General features: G+C 50.8%; 1 protein-coding gene across 2 annotated transcripts in view; it reads right to left on the minus strand.

Annotated features, from left to right (window-relative positions):
• The window catches only part of SCARA5 (scavenger receptor class A member 5), a 95,874-nt gene that overhangs the window by 68,929 nt on the left and 9,169 nt on the right, over positions 1–17,776 (minus strand). For both annotated transcript variants that reach the window (XM_012775395.3, XM_075997133.1), the window contains exon 3: positions 1,878–2,006. In XM_012775395.3, the coding sequence (XP_012630849.1) occupies positions 1,878–2,006 (129 nt within the window). The remainder of the gene's footprint in view (positions 1–1,877; positions 2,007–17,776) is intronic.

The raw sequence follows: 17,776 nt of genomic DNA on the forward strand, positions 1-17,776 counted from the left end.
TCCAAGCTGGCGGGAGCCTTTCTGCGTCACTCTGAACAGCACGACTTGTGAGAAAATGCTGGTCTATTTTGAATGGAAATCTGTCTCCTTAGAACATTCTAAGGAGACACCCATTCGTGCTAGTTCTGCCCTCTGCGGTCACACAGAGCATGTCCACCCTTTCCCCGTGGCAGCCCTCCAGACGCCAGAAGAGAATGGTGGCTCTGTGCAAGCCTTCTCTTCCCCCAGAGTCGACGCCCTTCCAGGCGCTCCAGGCCTCCAGGGACCTGCCCCAGGCCCCCACCAGCCTGGTCCCTCTCCTCCATCTGTCACCTCAAAGTTCTTGTTCTGCAGAGCTTTTCAGCATCTGTCACCTCAAAGTTCCTGTTCTGGTTTTCCTGCTGGGATGAAACGCTTTCCAAACATTCCAGAAATTTGTTATGGTCCCGGCGGCCAAACCCACAAAACCCAGATCCCAGGCTCTCCCTGAGCAGCCCAAGAACATGCTCAAATCATCCTCTGGCCGGCTTGGCCCATGATAGATCTTGCTGGACACTATTCTTTAGTCCCTGGGATGAATCGTGAGGGTCTCTCATTGTTACTGTTGGCTGTCCCCTCGAGGTCACTGGCTGGGGGACAGACACCACCCAGATATATGGCCTTTGCCCTGAGTGTGGAAACCTGAAGGCACTGGCAGCATCGAACATCTCATTACAACACCCAAGTGACTAGGTCTGCTTGATGGAAAGCGAGTCAAGACCCGGGAGGTCCTGGGCACTTGCCTCAGAATTTCCAGCAAAAGGTCATCTGTAAGGGCTGAACCTCCATATTCCTGCCCTGAGGGTCACTGAAGAACCCCACCCTCAGCTCTGCCTGGCCAGCAGACTCGCTCCTACCAACCCCACCCTCCTCCTCTCAGTGGCCACACTGGCCCTGTGTGTGCCTCCTATTGTCTACACCCTACCCCAGTGCCCGTCACGTTCCACCTCCAGACAGGGCTCGATCTGCATGACCCTGCCTCAGTCCCTAGGCCGGGGCCTCCTGGAGAGAAGCCCCCGGGTCTTATTTAGTCATGTCACCAGTCCTAGCGGAGCCTGGTGCAAGGTAGGTCCTTATGTGAGACACGTTGGTTGAAATAAACAGATACCTTGGCCTTACTGTGTTGAGCCCCACCTATGAGAAAAGTGGGAATTGAGCAGCCCGTCCCCTGGGTGGGAGGCAGGAGGAGACCCGCACAGCTATCTGCTTCACCATCTCCATCTTCACAGGGACTACCTGGTGGTGAGCTCACAGCATGGGGCCAGGATTCCCCCCAACCCCACCATTTGGTCTCTTCTGAAGCCTGAGAGCTCTCCTTATTCCTGGCTGGAGAATGTGCTCCAAGCCTCAGCCCATCACCTGCCTGTCTTGCCGACAGAGATTGGGGAGGAGAGCCTGGCTGAAATGGGGCAAAACCATCCTACCTGCAGTAAATACAAGGGGGAGCAGGTTCACCATGACCCCAAGTGCCTCACAACTGTTTTAATGTCACCCCAGGACAAGGAGCTAAGACAATGCCCAGCCTGCTCCATGCAAACCATGCCCCAGAGGTCTAGGGAGGCCCAGTAGAATGCATAATCTGCCAGGAAGATTTTGCAAGCAAAGTCAGAAGCCACTCTGAGCAGCTAGGTCCCTACTTCTAGACCCAGAGACTTCACAAGCTCACATAGCCCCTGCCAGCAAGTCCCACACAAAACAGGCAATGCTGCCTTGTCGGAAAGACCAGCCAGCTTCTTCCTCTGTGGTTTCCATGGTGACAACAGAAGTGTTCGGGCCCAGGACAGTGGGAATGAAGAGTGGAGCCTTCAAGTCTCCCTTCCTCATCCCAAAAGGCCGGGACAGAAGAGGTCTGTTCTTACCTGCTAAGATAAAGATGCCCACGAGAATCAGGAAGACCAGCAGGTAGAGCCCCAGGACAGCATGCTTCAGGGCTGACAGGGAGCCCAACTGGGTACAGCAGCCGCCCGCCCGCCGTTTGTGGCATGGACCTGGACAATAAGGGTAAGAGTGAAAATAAAAAGGACACTTGAAAACCCAGTAAGTTTTTTTTTTGTTTGTTTGTCTCATCTCTTCCTGATGCACACAGATGTTCATGTGGAACCTCTCGTGCCCCTTCTGCACGTCTGTAACGTGGCCATCTTGATGGAGAGCTTTCCAGAACCATCACAAGATGTTCAGCCTCTAGCTCTCCTCCCACCTCTGTGATCAGGACTGACCAGAGGACACATCCACAACTCGTGTGCTCACACAAACCACCCTCTTGAGCCAGTTCAGGCAGCAAAGAACATCAAGTAGGCTTGGATATGTGTCCTTTAAGAAGCGTCATCGTCCCATGGGACCTCTGGGGCATGGAGAGAATTTAAAACAGGAGTTGCAAGCTCAAACAGCCACAGGAGCCAGGAAGGGATGGGAACAGCAAATGAGGCCCTGGTGGGACAGAGGGGAAGTGACAGTGCATGCCCTCCGGGAGAGGCTGCCGTGCCGGAGTGAAGACCCGGTGCTGCCAGGTCCAGAATTTTCAAGACATCTCCTTGTTTTTAAGTGTTGGCAACTAACTCAAAAAAAAAAAAAAAACCACTGGGGAGTGTAAACAAAACACATTTGCAAGCTGGTTCTGAGCACCAGCTTGCAACCTTGGGTTTAGATTTACTGGTAAACATGGTCACTGCATCCTGTGAAACTACACAAGACTCCCCAGCTTCTGCCCAGAATGGGACAGTGAACCGTCATCACCGTAGTGGACCTTACAGACCATGGAGTCCAACCCCTTCGGTTTACAGACCAAGAACGTCAAGTGTTAGTCAGCAGCAGACCCTGCCTCAGGACCCCAGTGATCTTGCAGCTGAATTTGTCCTTCAAGGCAGCCTTCTCTGATGGCCCATGCAGAGGCCAGGAAACTGACTAACCTCCACCTGCTCTGCCAGCTGAAAGTGGAAGGGAAGGGAAGCTCTCCCACCCTGATGCCAGCAGGTGACATAAGAATCGAGCATTTTCAAGCCCTCTCCAGACCTCTTGAGTCTCCTTCCCTTGGCTTCCCGATCTGGAGATGCCACACCCAATTCTGGAGGCCACTGCAAGATGGAAAAGCCTTTCCTGTGATTTTGCTGGAGCTTGGGAGGGTTGTCATTGCAGTCATCATTGTCGCTGTTGTCATAGTCGTCGTTGACCATTTTTCCCATCAATCTGGGGTGTTGTGTGCCTGTGTCTACAAACAACTATGTTTAACAACTAACAGCTTCCTCTGGTACTTTCTTCAGAACTGTCCTCACATGGAGGAAGAAAGTTTTCAATGTCACAGTTTTTTCTTTTCTTTTTTTTTTTTTTTTTTTGAGACAGAGTCTCGCTCTGTTGCCCAGGCTAGAGTGAGTGCCGTGGCGTCAGCCTAGCTCACAGCAACCTCAAACTTCTGGGCTCAAGCGATCCTCCTGCCTCAGCCTCCCGAGTAGCTGGGGTTACAGGCATGCGCCACCATGCCCGGCTAATTTTTTTCTATACATTTTTAGTTGGCCAATTAATTTCTTTCTATTTTTAGTAGAGACGGGGTCTTGCTCTTGCTCAAGCTGGTCTCAAACTCCTGAGCTCAAACGATCTGCCCGCCTCGGCCTCCCAGAGTGCTAGGATCACAGGCGTGAGCCACCGCGCCAAGCCCAATGTCACAGTTTTCAACTGTATAATTGCTGTAAATTGGCTGATGACACTGAAGAAAAAGAGAACAGAATTTGGCCCTCTCAAAAGGCCTGTCTCCGAGCCCTGCCTCCATGCAGACTCTGTGGCCACTGCTGACGCAGGATGAAGCACCCCCTCTGCCTGCAGCATGTCGCTTACGCCGCATCCCTCTTGCACTCCTGCTGCATTCTCCCCTGAGTCATAGTCACCCTTTTGCATGTTGCCTTCCTCTCTAAGGGGAGAATCCGAAGGGCACTGGCTGTACCTTAATCTCTCATTCAGCAAATAATTTCTGAGTATCCACCGTGGGCTGGGCACTGGCCTGGAAACTGGGAAGTTGGAAGTGGATGACACTGACAAAGTCTCTCTTCACGCAGCTCGTTCACTTCCCATCCCCCAGTGTCTAGCGTAAGTGTATCAGTTACCTATTGCCGCGTAACAAATTAACCCAAAGCTCAAGGCGACTTTGAGCAATACATAGGTATAAATTTGTTATTTTAATAGTTAGGTATTTATTTTAATGTGTAATAGGAAGATGCTAATTTTCCACTTATGGGGATAAAGTCTCTGTCTTAAATAAATGTAAACTTAAATTTAAGTTTAATTTGAGCAGAAAACAAACAGAAATTTATTCTTCACACAGTTTCTGAGGAAGTCATGGATGTGCAAGGAAAGCTAAGATGTTATTAATTTTTTTTCAAATTTCGCACCAAATATGTTATTTTACATGTAAAATATAATCTGGGAGGAATCTGGGAGCCGCTTAGCTGGATAGTTCTGGCTCAGGGCCCCTCACGAGGTCGCAGGCAAGATTTCGACCAGGCTGCTGTCATCTGAAGGCTTGAGTGGGCGGGAGGGTCTGCTCCAGGCTGCTGGCTGTCTGCACGTGGCTGTTGGCTGAAACAAAGCCCCAGGACCTCACCACAACAGCCTCTCCCTCGTGACATGGCAGCTGGCTTCTCCTCGAATGAACGTTCCAAGGGAGAGAAAGAGAGCGAGCAAGAAGGAAGCTACCCTGCCTTTTGTCTCCTCTCAGAAGTGACACGCCATCCCTCCTGCCACATCCCATTAGTCTCACAAACCATCCCCCGGGGACAGGGACCATGGCAGCATCTTGAAGGCTGGCCACCAGAGCAGGGTGTTCAATAAATGTCTGCTCCAGTTTGGATCCCTGTAATCCTTAAGTCAAAAGCTCTACTTTGATTTTTAATAGTCTTTATTGTTTTAGAGTGGTTTGGGGCTTACAGGAAAATTAAATGGAAAGTACGAATCCCGTGTACCCCACAAATCCCGTAACGACACAGGCACAGCTCCCCACCGTCAATATCCCCACCAGAGTGTCTCGTGGGTTACGATCCACGAACCTGCACGGCACGTCATCACCCAGAGCGCAGCCTTTGCACTGGGGGGCACTCGTGGTGTTGCATATCCTGTGGGTTTGGACAAGTGTCTAATGACGTGTCCACCACTCCAGTGCCACACAGAGTAGGTTCCCTGCCCTACAAACCCTCTGTGCTCACCCTGTTCATCCCTCCCTCCTTCCTAACCACTGATCTTTTTACCATCTCCGTAGTTTTGCTTTTTTCCAGAATGTTGTGTAGTTGGAATCATAGAGTATGTAGCCTTTTCTGATTGGCTTCTTTCACTTAACAATATGCTTTTAAGATTCCTCCATGTCCATGTCTTTATATGGCTTGATAAAGCCCATTTATTTTATTTTGTTGTTGTTATTTTTAACAAAAAAGGAAGCATACTTTTTGCTCTGGCTTTGCCAATTGCATCATTTTGGAGTGTTTTTAATCTGTCACTAAGCTTAAATAATTCGAATGGTTTACCCTACTAATATGCTGTTGCCACTTGGGGAAAAAAAAGTCAATACATGTGTTTTGGGCAGCCTTAATAACTTGTCTTTTTCTTAAATTATCTTCTTTCCCTTGCAATTATATTCTCTGAGCATCTTGCCAGACCATTCATGTTCTGCTTTGTCTAACCGCTTGTGGAAAATCTGTATTTGAAACCCTTATTATGTTCTATTTAAAATAGATTTGGCTTAATGTGCGAAGTAATCAAGTTTTTCTGAAAGAACTAAGCTCTCTCGGAGGAAGGCCTATGTTGCACGTGTTGGTTGGCTGAGGGACCTGTCACGGCTGGGTGCTCGCTATTAAATGGAAGCTCAGTTAGAGCGCAGTGGAACTATTTTAGTGGGGATAAGTAGGGCAATCTTACTGCAGTTTGACCCACTCCCACTCTGAGCTAGTCACACATGCAAGTGACTAAGGCACCATTCAAGTTAGCTGTGCTGATGGCCGTGTGATTTTCCTCTTCCTATTCTTCCATGAGGCTAAAGAAGCAGGGTTCGAAGTAGAAGAGCTGGAACAACCATCAGGAGAAAGAAAACCAATATTTGTATAATATTACACAACGCCATTTCTACCATTCTGGCTCTTGAGGGACAGATTTCTCTCTGATAAGTTGCAACCTGACAGCTAGTGGTTCTCACCAGAAAAAGTAGATGCAATGTGGCCAGAAACCTACATGTTTAGGAGCAAAACCAGTTATAGATCCCACTGTGTGGAAAGGGCTAGAAAATCCCAGAAAAGAATATTTAAAGTGAGTTAGAAAGATGTGCTCTATTCAAGTCTTAGTTTGCTTAGGAAGATCAAGTTAACTCTTCAAAATTTGCCAACATTTAAGGGTTAATGAGAATGGTTATTGAATATGTATTTATTGACAACTTGTTCCATGCTATACTCAATGTTTTATGGAAATATTATGTAGTAGTTCTGCGTAGCTGTTTTTACAGAAGTATTTGCAATAAAATGGAGTGAGAAGGAAAATGTTGCTTATATAACAATAGCTTTGGCGGGGCAGGATTGTTTGGGTGCTAAGGCATCAATAGTCACCACCATTTCCGTTGTGGTTACAAAACCTCCCAAGCCAAGGAGATGGTCATGTTACCTGAGAGGTAATACAGAGCCCTGGAAGTCCCTCCTTGCCAATGCAAACCTTCCAAGGAATTGCAAATGCGACACCATCTTTCAAAACATTTTCTAAATATCAAATGATCTCTTGCCAACCGTTTTCTGCCCCCACACCTTCACACACAATAGGCTTCAGGTAGCAACATTCTCGAAGCGGGGGACACTCTCAAAGGGGGCTCTCACCTTCAGTGGGTGGGGAATAAGCATTATAGGGACAAGAGAATAGATACAAAAAATTAAATGCAAAGTGACCTGAAAAGCCAGCCCAGGCTGCCCCCTGAGCACAGGGCACACAGCCTCCCACGATTGCTGGAAGAAGGGCAGGTGGCTTCCCTGCCCTCAGCATCCTCATCTGCACATAGCCTGCACAACCTTGCCACAGTCGAGCATCCTTGGGCTCTTATTTTCTTGACATCACTCCACTTAAATTTAACTTTACATTTATTTAAGACAGATATTTTATCACCATAAGCGGAAAATTAGTATCTTCCTATTACACATTAAAACAAATACCTAACTATTAAGATAACAAATTTATACCTATGTATTGCTCAAAGTCACCTTGAGTACCTCTGTGTCGTATATAGCCACATTCTGGGAAACACTGACTATAATAAAAGCGATCAACTGTGTCATAGTTCAATGACAAGTTGCAAGAGCAAAGTTGATGTATACCCAGGAAATTTCATTTATAGGGAAGCAAAACCAAACTTTAGAGGTTCAAGAGTAAGAGGGTTCTAGAAGGTACATTGAGGATTAAGTACCACTGGAAGAACCCGGCAGTACCTTGCACACATCTCTAGCGCTATCCTCGTTATGTACATTGTCTCTTTACATCTCTGGCTGCCTCACTAGTCTCTGAGGTCCTCTGAGGCAGGGCGTGTCCCCACCTCGGCCAGCACAGTGCCTAGCAAACGGCAAAGCAAACACATACATACGGCATTTATTTTTTCTGCAGAGACTGTCTCTTACATTTGCCTTATGCAAATAATTGACAAATCCCAGTTGGCTGGAAAAACATATCTTATAAGCAAAATTTTGATCTGAAAAATTAATCAAAAGCCGGGCTTTCCTTGTATATCCAGGGCACCTGATTGTCACTTTGTACCCATGTAGGTAAACCGTGGGGACAATTCGCTGGAACTGAGTTAGCACCTTGCTCCTGGAAGAGTGTCTAAATCACATGTGGAGCTTCTTAGTCACACGGAGGCCTGAGCCCTCCCTGTGGATGTTCTCATTCTGATTGAGTGATGAAATCACAGATCTGGGGCGAGGAGGATGCAGTTCTGGAGGACAGCATTTGTCATATCAAAAGAGAATATGAAGACACATTCTTGGAAAGTAAATTAAAAGTCTTACTGTTATAAAAACTCAATGTATTTGGCAGGGGGAAACTCTTTGATGTATTTTTTTTTTGGAAACAGAGTCTCACTCTGTTGCCCAGGCTAGACTGCTATGGCGTCAGCCTAGCTCACAGCAACCTGAAACTCCTGGGCTCAAGTGATCCTCCTGCCTCAGCCTCCCGAGTAGCTGGGACTACAGGCATGCGCCACCATGCCCGGCTAATTTTTTCTATATGTTTTTAGCTGGCCAATTAATTTCTTTCTATTTTTAGTAGAGATGAGGTCTTGCTCTTGTTCAGGCTGGTTTTGAACTCCTGACCTTGAGCAGTTGTCCTGCCTCAGCTTCCCAGAGTGCTAGGATTACAGGCATGAGTCACCGTGCCCGGCCTTTGATGTATTTTTAATAGGACACATTTAAAATGGGGTTGTCTCATATGATTTTATTATTCCCAGAGGTTAAAACCATGAAGAGTTCCTTTTAATAAGAGGAACAAAAAAGTACCCCTCGAGAGGTTTTGCTAAAATACTGTATGCTGGGGCTAGGGAGGTTCTTGGTAGCAGAGATGTAGGAACAGGCAAGTTTATATAGGAAACACCCAGCCCCAGAGAGTTGAGCTGAGGATGAGTATGGAGATGGCAGCCAATGTCAGTGCCACAGTGTGGCGGGAGCCCCGAGGCGCTGAAGCCCAGTTTCCCTGTATGAGGCAGGTGGCATGTGTCACAGCCCTATGGGAGAAAAGCATGCATGTGGGGCTCCCTTAGAGGAACATTCAAAGCCTGCCCATGCCATGCACTGGCTGCAAGACCATGAGAGACATTCAGGACGGTGCCCTTTATTAATTTGTCCTTTCCTTGAAAAAACTAGTATTTCAAGTTCTTAATCATAATTTCAGAGCATTTAGGGAGTTATCTGTTTGCATGTGTCTCCCCATTTAGAAAGAGTGCGCACAAATTGGATCTGATAAAAGCGAGTATTTATTTCCAAAGAAACTAGCTCTAAACAACACAAACAACTGGAGGCAATGATGCAACCATCACCTACTTGAGTCTTAACAACAAACAGTCGTTTTCTTTTTGTTCTCTTTGGTCCCACAGCTTGTAAACAGCAGGTGGAGACAAGATTTTTGGGCTGGGAGGGACCCCGGAGCTCAACTCTTCCAAGGATCCTCGTTAAACCCGCCCAAGTCTGACCTCATGGTCATCAGCCACCTCATTCTCTCTGGTTACTCCCGGCTCACATTGTTCATTGTAACCGGCAGCCTCGGATAACCCCTGTCTTTGAAGCTGCCACCACTCTCTGGCTTTCATGGAGACCTCAGAAAAGGAAAGAAAGGAGGTGAGGCAGGGACACTGGCAAGGAGAGCCACCCACCTGGAGTCACAGTGACCCAGGTAAACAAGTCTCACTGGAGCCTGGGAGGGCCCTCAACTGTGATAATGTGAAATATATATTTGGCCTTTGTCCTGAATCCTGGTTAAAAAAAAAAAAAAAAAAAAAAAAAAAGACCTCCTAAAACTCTTGGCATCTCCAGGGTGATAATAGTGTCTTTTGTATACTAGTGAGACGGCTGGTGTCTGGGGGCCCCCAGGCAGCCTCAAGATGGGGGCGGTCACTGGAGAGTGGAGGGGTGATTAGATGGCTGGGACATTCAGCCTCATACCCCAACCTCTGGTAGAAGAGAGGGGCTGAAAGTTGAGCTGATCACCCACGGCCAATGATGGAATCAATCATTCCTACATAATGAGGCTTCCACAAAAACGCAAGAGGCCTGAGTTAGAAGGACTTCCAAATAGCGGAACGCATGCAGGTCCCTGGAGCGTGGCCACCTGGAGTGGGCATGGCAGCTTCCTTCCCCGCCCCATCCCGTCCCGCCCCCTGTGCATTTCTTCCACTCGGCTGTTCACCTGCACCTTTTATCACAGCCTTTGTAATAAACCTGTAAACATACAAAGGGCTTCTCTCAGTTCTGTACCCACTATGGCAAATTAATCAAACAGAAGGAGGGGGGTGCTGATTTATAGCAGGTCAGTCAGAAGCACGGGCCACACCTGAGCTCGTGATTGGCATCTGGAGTGGGGACAGTCTTGTGGCACTGAGCCCTCAACCTGTGGGAGCTGACGCTACCTCCAGGCGGCCAGTGTCAGAATCAAAATGAATTGGAGGACAGCCAGCTGGTATCCACGGGAGAATCAGCTGCAGAACTGGCGACTGGTGGGGAGAAATCAATCCCCACTCATTTGTGACCAGAGGTGAAACATTCTGCATTGATTATGGAGAAAATAGAAAAACACTGTGGTTTGGCTTTTTCCTATCTCCAGAACAATCGACTGGGGTACAGTGGACCCCAGTCACCTCTGCCCTGTTCGAGTCCAGACCCGAGTCCTCAGGGCAGACAGCCTGGTGAGGCCACCAGAGAAAGGACACTGGGCTTCCCATGGCCAGAGGAGTTTGAACTTTTCACACCTGTTTCTAAGAAAGGTAGAGTGGGTGGAAGGAGGGCAGCGACGGATAAGCCCATGTGGATTCCATGACGACCTAGGACGTTTTTCTAGTATTTCCAGAGATATCTAGTAATTCTGTCACTTCCTCATGATGGTGGTTATTTTTCTCCACTCCTATTTCCCAAGTTACTCTGCATAAAAGTTCGTGAAAACAATCAAGGGCTAGTGTTTTTGTTTTCAGGAAGGGATCTGGCTGGGGCTGAAAAGCTAGGGGAGGGGAGGAAGGGCAGTCAAGGTGAGCTGGCCGGTCACTGTGACCACGTGGGAGAGAGCCTGGGAGCCCCCCAGGAAGGGCAAGTAGGTCCTAGGGCTGGTGGAAGATGCAACTATTCGTGCCCAAAACGGATAGTGCACGGATGGGAAGAAACGCTGTTTCAGACTCACACGGCCACAGGCCAAACACCCTCCCCCCCACAGCGTGGCCTGGGGTTCACTGTACCCCAGTCGATTGTTCTGGGTCCCTGTCACAGAGGTTTCCAGCTCCTCCCCGGGCCCCTTCTCAAAGGCAGTAAGTCACTTGAAGATGCTGGTGAGGTGGAAGCCAGGGCTCAGCTCTTTCCATTTTTAAATCCCACTCTTTCTAGGACCCAAGTTCCCTCCCACCTCCTCCCCTGCTTTGGTTTGAAGCATCCATTTCTGCTCTGGGAAGAAACAGGTAAGTTTAACATCCTGTCTCATGTCCCAATTCCTACCACTGATGGAGCTGGAAGGGCCACGTGGGTGTCTGTCTGGTTTTGAAGACAGAAAGGCTGAGATCCCAGCCCGTGCCACCAGGATGGGACTGAGCACAACATGTCCCCGAAGCCTCTAGTTCCACCTTTGCACAGAAAGCGGAGCAGGCCTCGCCCCAGCAGGAAGCTCAGCAGATCTGAGTGAAGACAGTAGATTTCTGTCACCCGGCAAGGCCTGCTACCAACCGTTCTCACCTATAGAGTTTTGTTGGGAAATTGTGGCCAACTATAGCTAATAATGTGAACAGAACTGCACCCATAAATCAATGAACAAAAGTACAGATTTTTCGAGGGTTTGCTCCCAGCAGGAGGGTCTATGTCCGATTCATCTCTGTGTCCCATGGCATAGAGCAGGTGCTCAGTTGACACCTGCTGGCTGTCTATAGGTAAAGGAGACTAACAAACTGAACACAGATTTAACAGCACACCAGGCCACTGGGTTTGTCTGTATGCACCCTGTTCAGGCTTTTGTCCTGACCACATGCTCTGGCTTCTGTATTCGATGTTTTGACACGCAGGGCCCTGCCGACTGGAGAAACTGCCCCTGCCAGGGCCAGCCGATGCCAAGAGATCATAAAGGACTTGCCCATGAGCTCATCTTTCGTGTACAAACCGACCTCCCATGCCAGGTCACTGTCCACCTGCCCTAATCGCCCCAGGGCCAGGTACCAGAACACCTGGGACGGCCCCTATGTCCCAGAGCCTGCTGAAATTATTCACACCAGCCAATCCTAAGCCCGCTCACCTGCCCTGCCCATTCCCTCCCAGAAACCACAGTAAAGCCTCCTGCCCATGTCCCCCTGCCCCTCCCCACCCTGGTGCGTCCCTGGGTGACCTGCGTGGCAGTGGCCATCCCCTCCTCTGGGAACTGTAACAAACTGTCTTTCCTCTATTGTGTGTTTTTTTTGTTTTGTTTTGTTTTTTTGAGACAGAGTCTCACTCTGCTGCCCGGGCTAGAGTGAGTGCCATGGCGTCAGCCTAGCTCACAGCAACCTCAAACTCCTGGGCTCAAGCGATCCTCCTGCCTCAGCCTCCCAAGTAGCTGGGACTACAGGCATGCGCCACCATGCCCGGCTAATTTTTTCCATATATTTTTAGTTGGCCAATTAATTTCTTTATATTTTTAGTAGAGACAGGGTCTCGCTCTTGCTCAGGCCGGTCTTGAACTCCTGAGCTCAAATGATCCACCCACCTTGGCCTCCCAGAGTGCTAGGATTACAGGTGTGAGCCACCGCGCCTGGCCCAAACTGTCTTTCAATGGTAATCATCTCCCGATGAGACTGTTGGCCTTGCCATACCTGAATAATCACCGAACCTACACTTTAAACCTCCAACAACATGAGACAACCGAGTAACAGCTGCCACTTGCCAAGCACCTACTCTAGGCCCGTTTGATACCTGCATTCTGAGCACAACGAGAAGTCAGGGGAGGAGTAGAGCAAGGACAGTCTGTTATCTTGGCAAAGTGTTCTGGAGCAGGGTGCCTTGGTCAAGCGAGCCGCCCTCCAGAGCCCATCTCCACCCGGACCACCTGGTCCAGCCCTAGGAAGGGCAGCACCCCCTCCTGAAGGTCCCGAGACCAGTGGTACACGCATCCTAGAGAGCAGTGGCTGTTTGCTTTCTGTCGGCCACTATCCTTTAGACAGCGACTGCAGCCACCGAGCAGAAAACATCCTCCTCTTAACCACTTCATCTACCTGTGTAGCCAGGGGCCGTTCTGTTTCTGGTCTTCCTTGGGTGATGGAGTTTGTCCCACACCAAAAGATCATCGTCTCTTAGAATCTAAGACCTACACTAGCTACAAATAAGCCTTTGGAGCTCTGAAAATGTATCTAGGGTCGGGTGGGTGGCTCACGCCTATAATCCTAACACTCTGGGAGGCTGAGGTGGGTGGATCATTTGAGCTCAGGAGTTTGAGACCACCCTGAGCAAGAGTGAGACCCCGTCTCTACTAAAAAAATAGAAAGAAATTAGCTGGGCAACATATATATATATACACACACACACACATATGTATATATATACACATATATGTGTGTGTGTGTGTGTGTGTATATATATATATAAATTAGCCGGGCATGGTGGCACATGCCTGTAGTCCCAGCTACTTGAGAGGCTGAGGCAGGAGGATTGCTTGAGCCCAGGAGTTTGAGGTTGCTGTGAGCCAGGCTGATGCCATGGCACTCTAGTCTGGGCCACAGAGTGAGAGACTCTGTCTTAAAAAAAAAAAAGAAAAGAAAATGTATCTAGACATAGAGTAGCAAGAACAACGAGTTCTATACAAGGACTGTCCAGAAAGTATCCAGCCATGTAACCATTCTCGTTATATTAGCAATGGCTGGATACTTCCAGACAGCTGTCATATTCCCAATCACAAAACGTAACTCCTGTACTATGACAGCCATTCACAGAAGGGCGGGGAAAAGGCACCGCCAGCAGGCCATGGCTGCCAGAGCCCTCGTGGGTGTCCCTGAGGACTGCAGGATAACGCCCTGCTCATCTTTAGCCTGTCAGCCCTCTTCAGGGATCCCTGATATAAACCTATATGTCATGACAACTCCCCCATGGACACCCTGGAAATGCTTGAGATACGTAAGACATTACCCTTACATTTCAATAGACACAGTAGGTCCGGGTTAGGGAGGTGTCACTTTGGAGGGAAAAATTAGTATTCCTACGTTTGGTAAAGGAAACCGACATCCAACAGGACGGAGGAGCCAAGAAGCCGGATAAAACCCTCTGGCAAGGGGACAGAGTCAGGTTTGCTTTTACTCAGGGACAAACTGTGACATCACTTTCGGAGCCACCCTGGAGAGTGAATAGTGCTCTGTGGATCAGTGTTCAGGGAGAACGGGAGTGAACCACGGTGGTTCCTGCAGACCAGGAGGGACAGTGTCAGGGAAGCTTGTCCTCCATTTCCCCCCACCCTCGTCAGTCCCCTTCCACCCGCTCCTCCCCACCTGATTGCTGCCACCTGCCCCTCCAGCCTCCAGCATGTTCTACCTGCATGGTCCCCCTCCCCAAGTTAGGTTCCCTGTGCCTGCCAGGGATCCACAGATGACGGAAACCGACCCACGCCCCATGGTGTCAGGAGAGGAGGCCAGAGCCAACCTGCCCCATGGTGTCAGGAGAGGAGGCCAGAGCCAACCTGCCCCATGGTGTCAGGAGAGGAGGCCAGAGCCAACCTGCCCCATGGTGCCAGGAGAGGAGGCCAGAGCCAACCTGCCCCATGGTGCCAGGAGAGGAGGCCAGAGCCAACCTGCCCCATGGTGTCAGGAGAGGAGGCCAGAGCCAACCTGCCCCATGGTGTCAGGAGAGGAGGCCAGAGCCAACCTGCCCCATGGTGTCAGGAGAGGAGGCCAGAGCCAACCTGCCCCATGGTGTCAGGAGAGGAGGCCAGAGCCAACCTGTTCCCCGTAGCCCCCCCTCAACACAGACTTCAGAGGAGACAGGGCTTCTGCCCAGCCTCTGCCCACTGTGACCAGCTTAGGTTACCTCGACTGGACCTGAATCTCAGGCCAGAGAGCAGGAAGAGGGTGGCAAGCCCGAGAGAGACAGCAGGGGACAGGAAAGCTCCGGGACACCATGTGGTAGGCTGGGGCCATCACAGGTGACTGGGCAGGTCTGCGGCTAGGCCTGGACATTAACCAGGAACCAAGTCTGCAAGGCATGGGCCAGGCCTGCTCTCCATGAGTGTTTTTACATCTCCCAAAACATTCCACTGACTTATGCCACAGGGACATGGGGAGGGCAGGGCACTTCTCTGACTTGAAGTCAGTGTCTCAGGCAACCTGCAGAAGCCACCTAAGACCTGGTCATTGTGCTCTTGTCCAAACCCACTTGAATGAGTGTCTATTTCCTGACAACTGCACCTCCCAGAATAGTTCATTCTGCCTGTCCCTGCATTCAGCCACTTGTCCCCACGGCCCCACCTGAGCCTCGCCATGGCCTGGAACAGCCCCACCTCTTACCCTTAATTGCCAAGAGTTCACTTTGGCCACCACTGATGTCCCCGGCTCTCCTAGCCCTCACCACCAGGCCGGGCTCTCCCATCGTGCGCGGACTCCCAGGCCTGGCGCCCAGGGAAAGGCAGTTGAGCTGTGATGAGGGGCTGGGGTTTAAAAGGCTCCACCTGAGTAGCCAGGTGGCCTTGGGCAATTTACTTCACCTGAGACCTCATCGTCTCATCTGTCAACAATCAGGGAGCAATAACATACACCAGTTATCCTCAAACTACAGCCCGCGGGCCACATGCGGGTATTTTTGCCCATTTGTGTTTTTACTTCAAAATAAGACATGTGCAGTGTGCATGGGAATTTGTTCAGAGTTTTTTTTTAAACTATAGTCTGGCCCTCCAACGGTCTGAGGGACAGTGAACTGGCCCCCTGTTTAAAAAGTTTGAGGACCCCTGACATACACTGTGGCTTAATGGGAATAGTTTATGGCAGCCCAGTGCACAGCTGTGTCGCATCACCATTGCTAATGGACCCCACCACCCTCCCCCAGGGTCCCCAGGGCCCCTGACCTTCCCTCCCCAAGAGCCGAATGCGCTCCAGACCTCTGACACTCCAGGACAAGACCCGCCCTCCCCTGGCCCACACGCAACTGTACTGGGTGGGGGCAGGTGTCCTGGGACTTCGGGTGCTCCTGGCAAGACCCTTCTCCCGCACCTCACAGCCTTGCCATCAGTTTCACCCTCCGAGTCCCTGGCCTGGCTCAGAGCCGCCCCACTGCCTTAGGGCTGCGAGAACCCAGTTCCACAGCTGTGCAGCTCACGGCTCTGGAGGCTGGAAATCCAAGACCGAGGCACCAGCAGATGTGGTATTGGTGGGGACCCGTTTCCTGCTTCCTAGACGTCTCCTCACCACGTCCTCACACGGTGGCAAGACAGTGTGAGAGCTCGCTAGGGTCCCTTTTATAAGGACAGTAATCCCACCCATGAGGGCTCCACCCTCATGACCTACTCACCTCCCAGAGGCCCCACCTCCTGATCTCATCACCTTGGGGGTTAGGATTTCAACACACGAATTTGTTGGGGACACAAATACTCAGTGCATTGCACCCACAGAAACCCCGGGACTCCCTAGACCACCTCTGTCTCCCACTATCATCCCCAAACGGCTCTGTTTATCCACCCTTGTTGAAAGATGGAGATGAAGAAATGAATGAATGAGCAAGGGAGTGGAGGCCAGGAACCATGAGAGCAAGGCCTGTGGGCGGGAGAAAAGGGTGACACAAAGAATATAAAGAATAACACGCCCTGGTTAGTCACACCCCTCTACCCAGGGGATCTCCTGAAGCCTACTCACTCACCCAAGGCTCCGCCCTCACTGCAGTCTCCCCCAAGACCACCCACTCCAGAGTGTACCAAGCTAGTGGGACGGGCCAATGACATTCCCCTCAGACCCACCTCACCGCCCCCAGTCCCTGGAGTAATGCCACATAGGAGACAGCCTGGCTCAAGGGTGGGGGGCTTGAGCGAAGGCAGGGGGAGGGGCTCCTGTCTGTGCCCATCTGTGCCCCCTCCCTCCCTCTTCTGCACCCCTCCTGGGGACCCCAGCCTCCACAGTGGGACAGGACACTTCCCTGGGCCCCGCCGGCCTCAAACCTCAGGAAGCAAAGTGCCTCCGATCGGGGTAGGGAAAGGAGAGACTCATGCACGCCACGCAGCCGGGAACCTGCGGGACCCAGAATATTCCTATGGATTCTGCATTCGAGAAATAGGATTTGCTCAATTTCCCTGGGTATCTAGGCCTCATGAAAAGCCCACTAACCAAAACTCTACTTTCTTCAGCTGAAGGTTCAGGATCAGCCTTAGAACACCCTCCGGGACGCAGGTCCCGAGCAGTGGTGTGGTGGTTCCGGGGGCCGTAGGTGGCAGCAGCTCCTCCTGACCTCCTCGTCCCTCCCCCTTTTCTCCCCTACTCCCCCAGGGTCTGCAGGGAGGGACACAGATGTGGGTCGAGGTCCACCGTGTGCAAGGTGCTGTGCCTGGGTTCTATCACTTGCTTCTGCCACAGCCCCTCTGAGGTTAGTGACATTACTCTCGTCTTGCAGACAAGGACACTAAGAGCCAGAGTGTCGGGCCCTGGAAGAAACAGGGGGCCCACTCAGATTAGGAGATGTCACAGGGTTTAATAAAAGGAACATATCAAAGGGGACGCCCACAAGGATAGAGCAGGGTCCTCTGGCTGGAACCACCTGATCCCAAAGGGTCAGAGACGGGAGCGGTTACAGGAAGCTGGAAGGAGAAAATCCACGCAGAGAAGGCGGCCTGGGAGGAGCTGTGTCCTTTGGTGGGAGGACAGGACCAGCCCGAGGTGACCCAACGAGGCAGAGTGAAGAACGGAGAGGCAAACAGAAGCCCCCGCTCGAGCCTGAGTTCATGTGGCCAAGGTCACATGGCTCGTGTGTGGTCTGTGGAGTCCAGCCGAGGCCCGGCACACGCAAGACCCAGGCTCCTCCCCCTCACCAGGCTGCTCCCATGTGCTGCAGGGACAGCCCCCTGGGCAAGAAAGTCCCCCAGTGACCACAGT

The sequence above is a fragment of the Microcebus murinus genome, chromosome 24, assembly GCF_040939455.1.
Source record: "Microcebus murinus isolate Inina chromosome 24, M.murinus_Inina_mat1.0, whole genome shotgun sequence".
NCBI lineage: Eukaryota > Metazoa > Chordata > Mammalia > Primates > Cheirogaleidae > Microcebus > Microcebus murinus.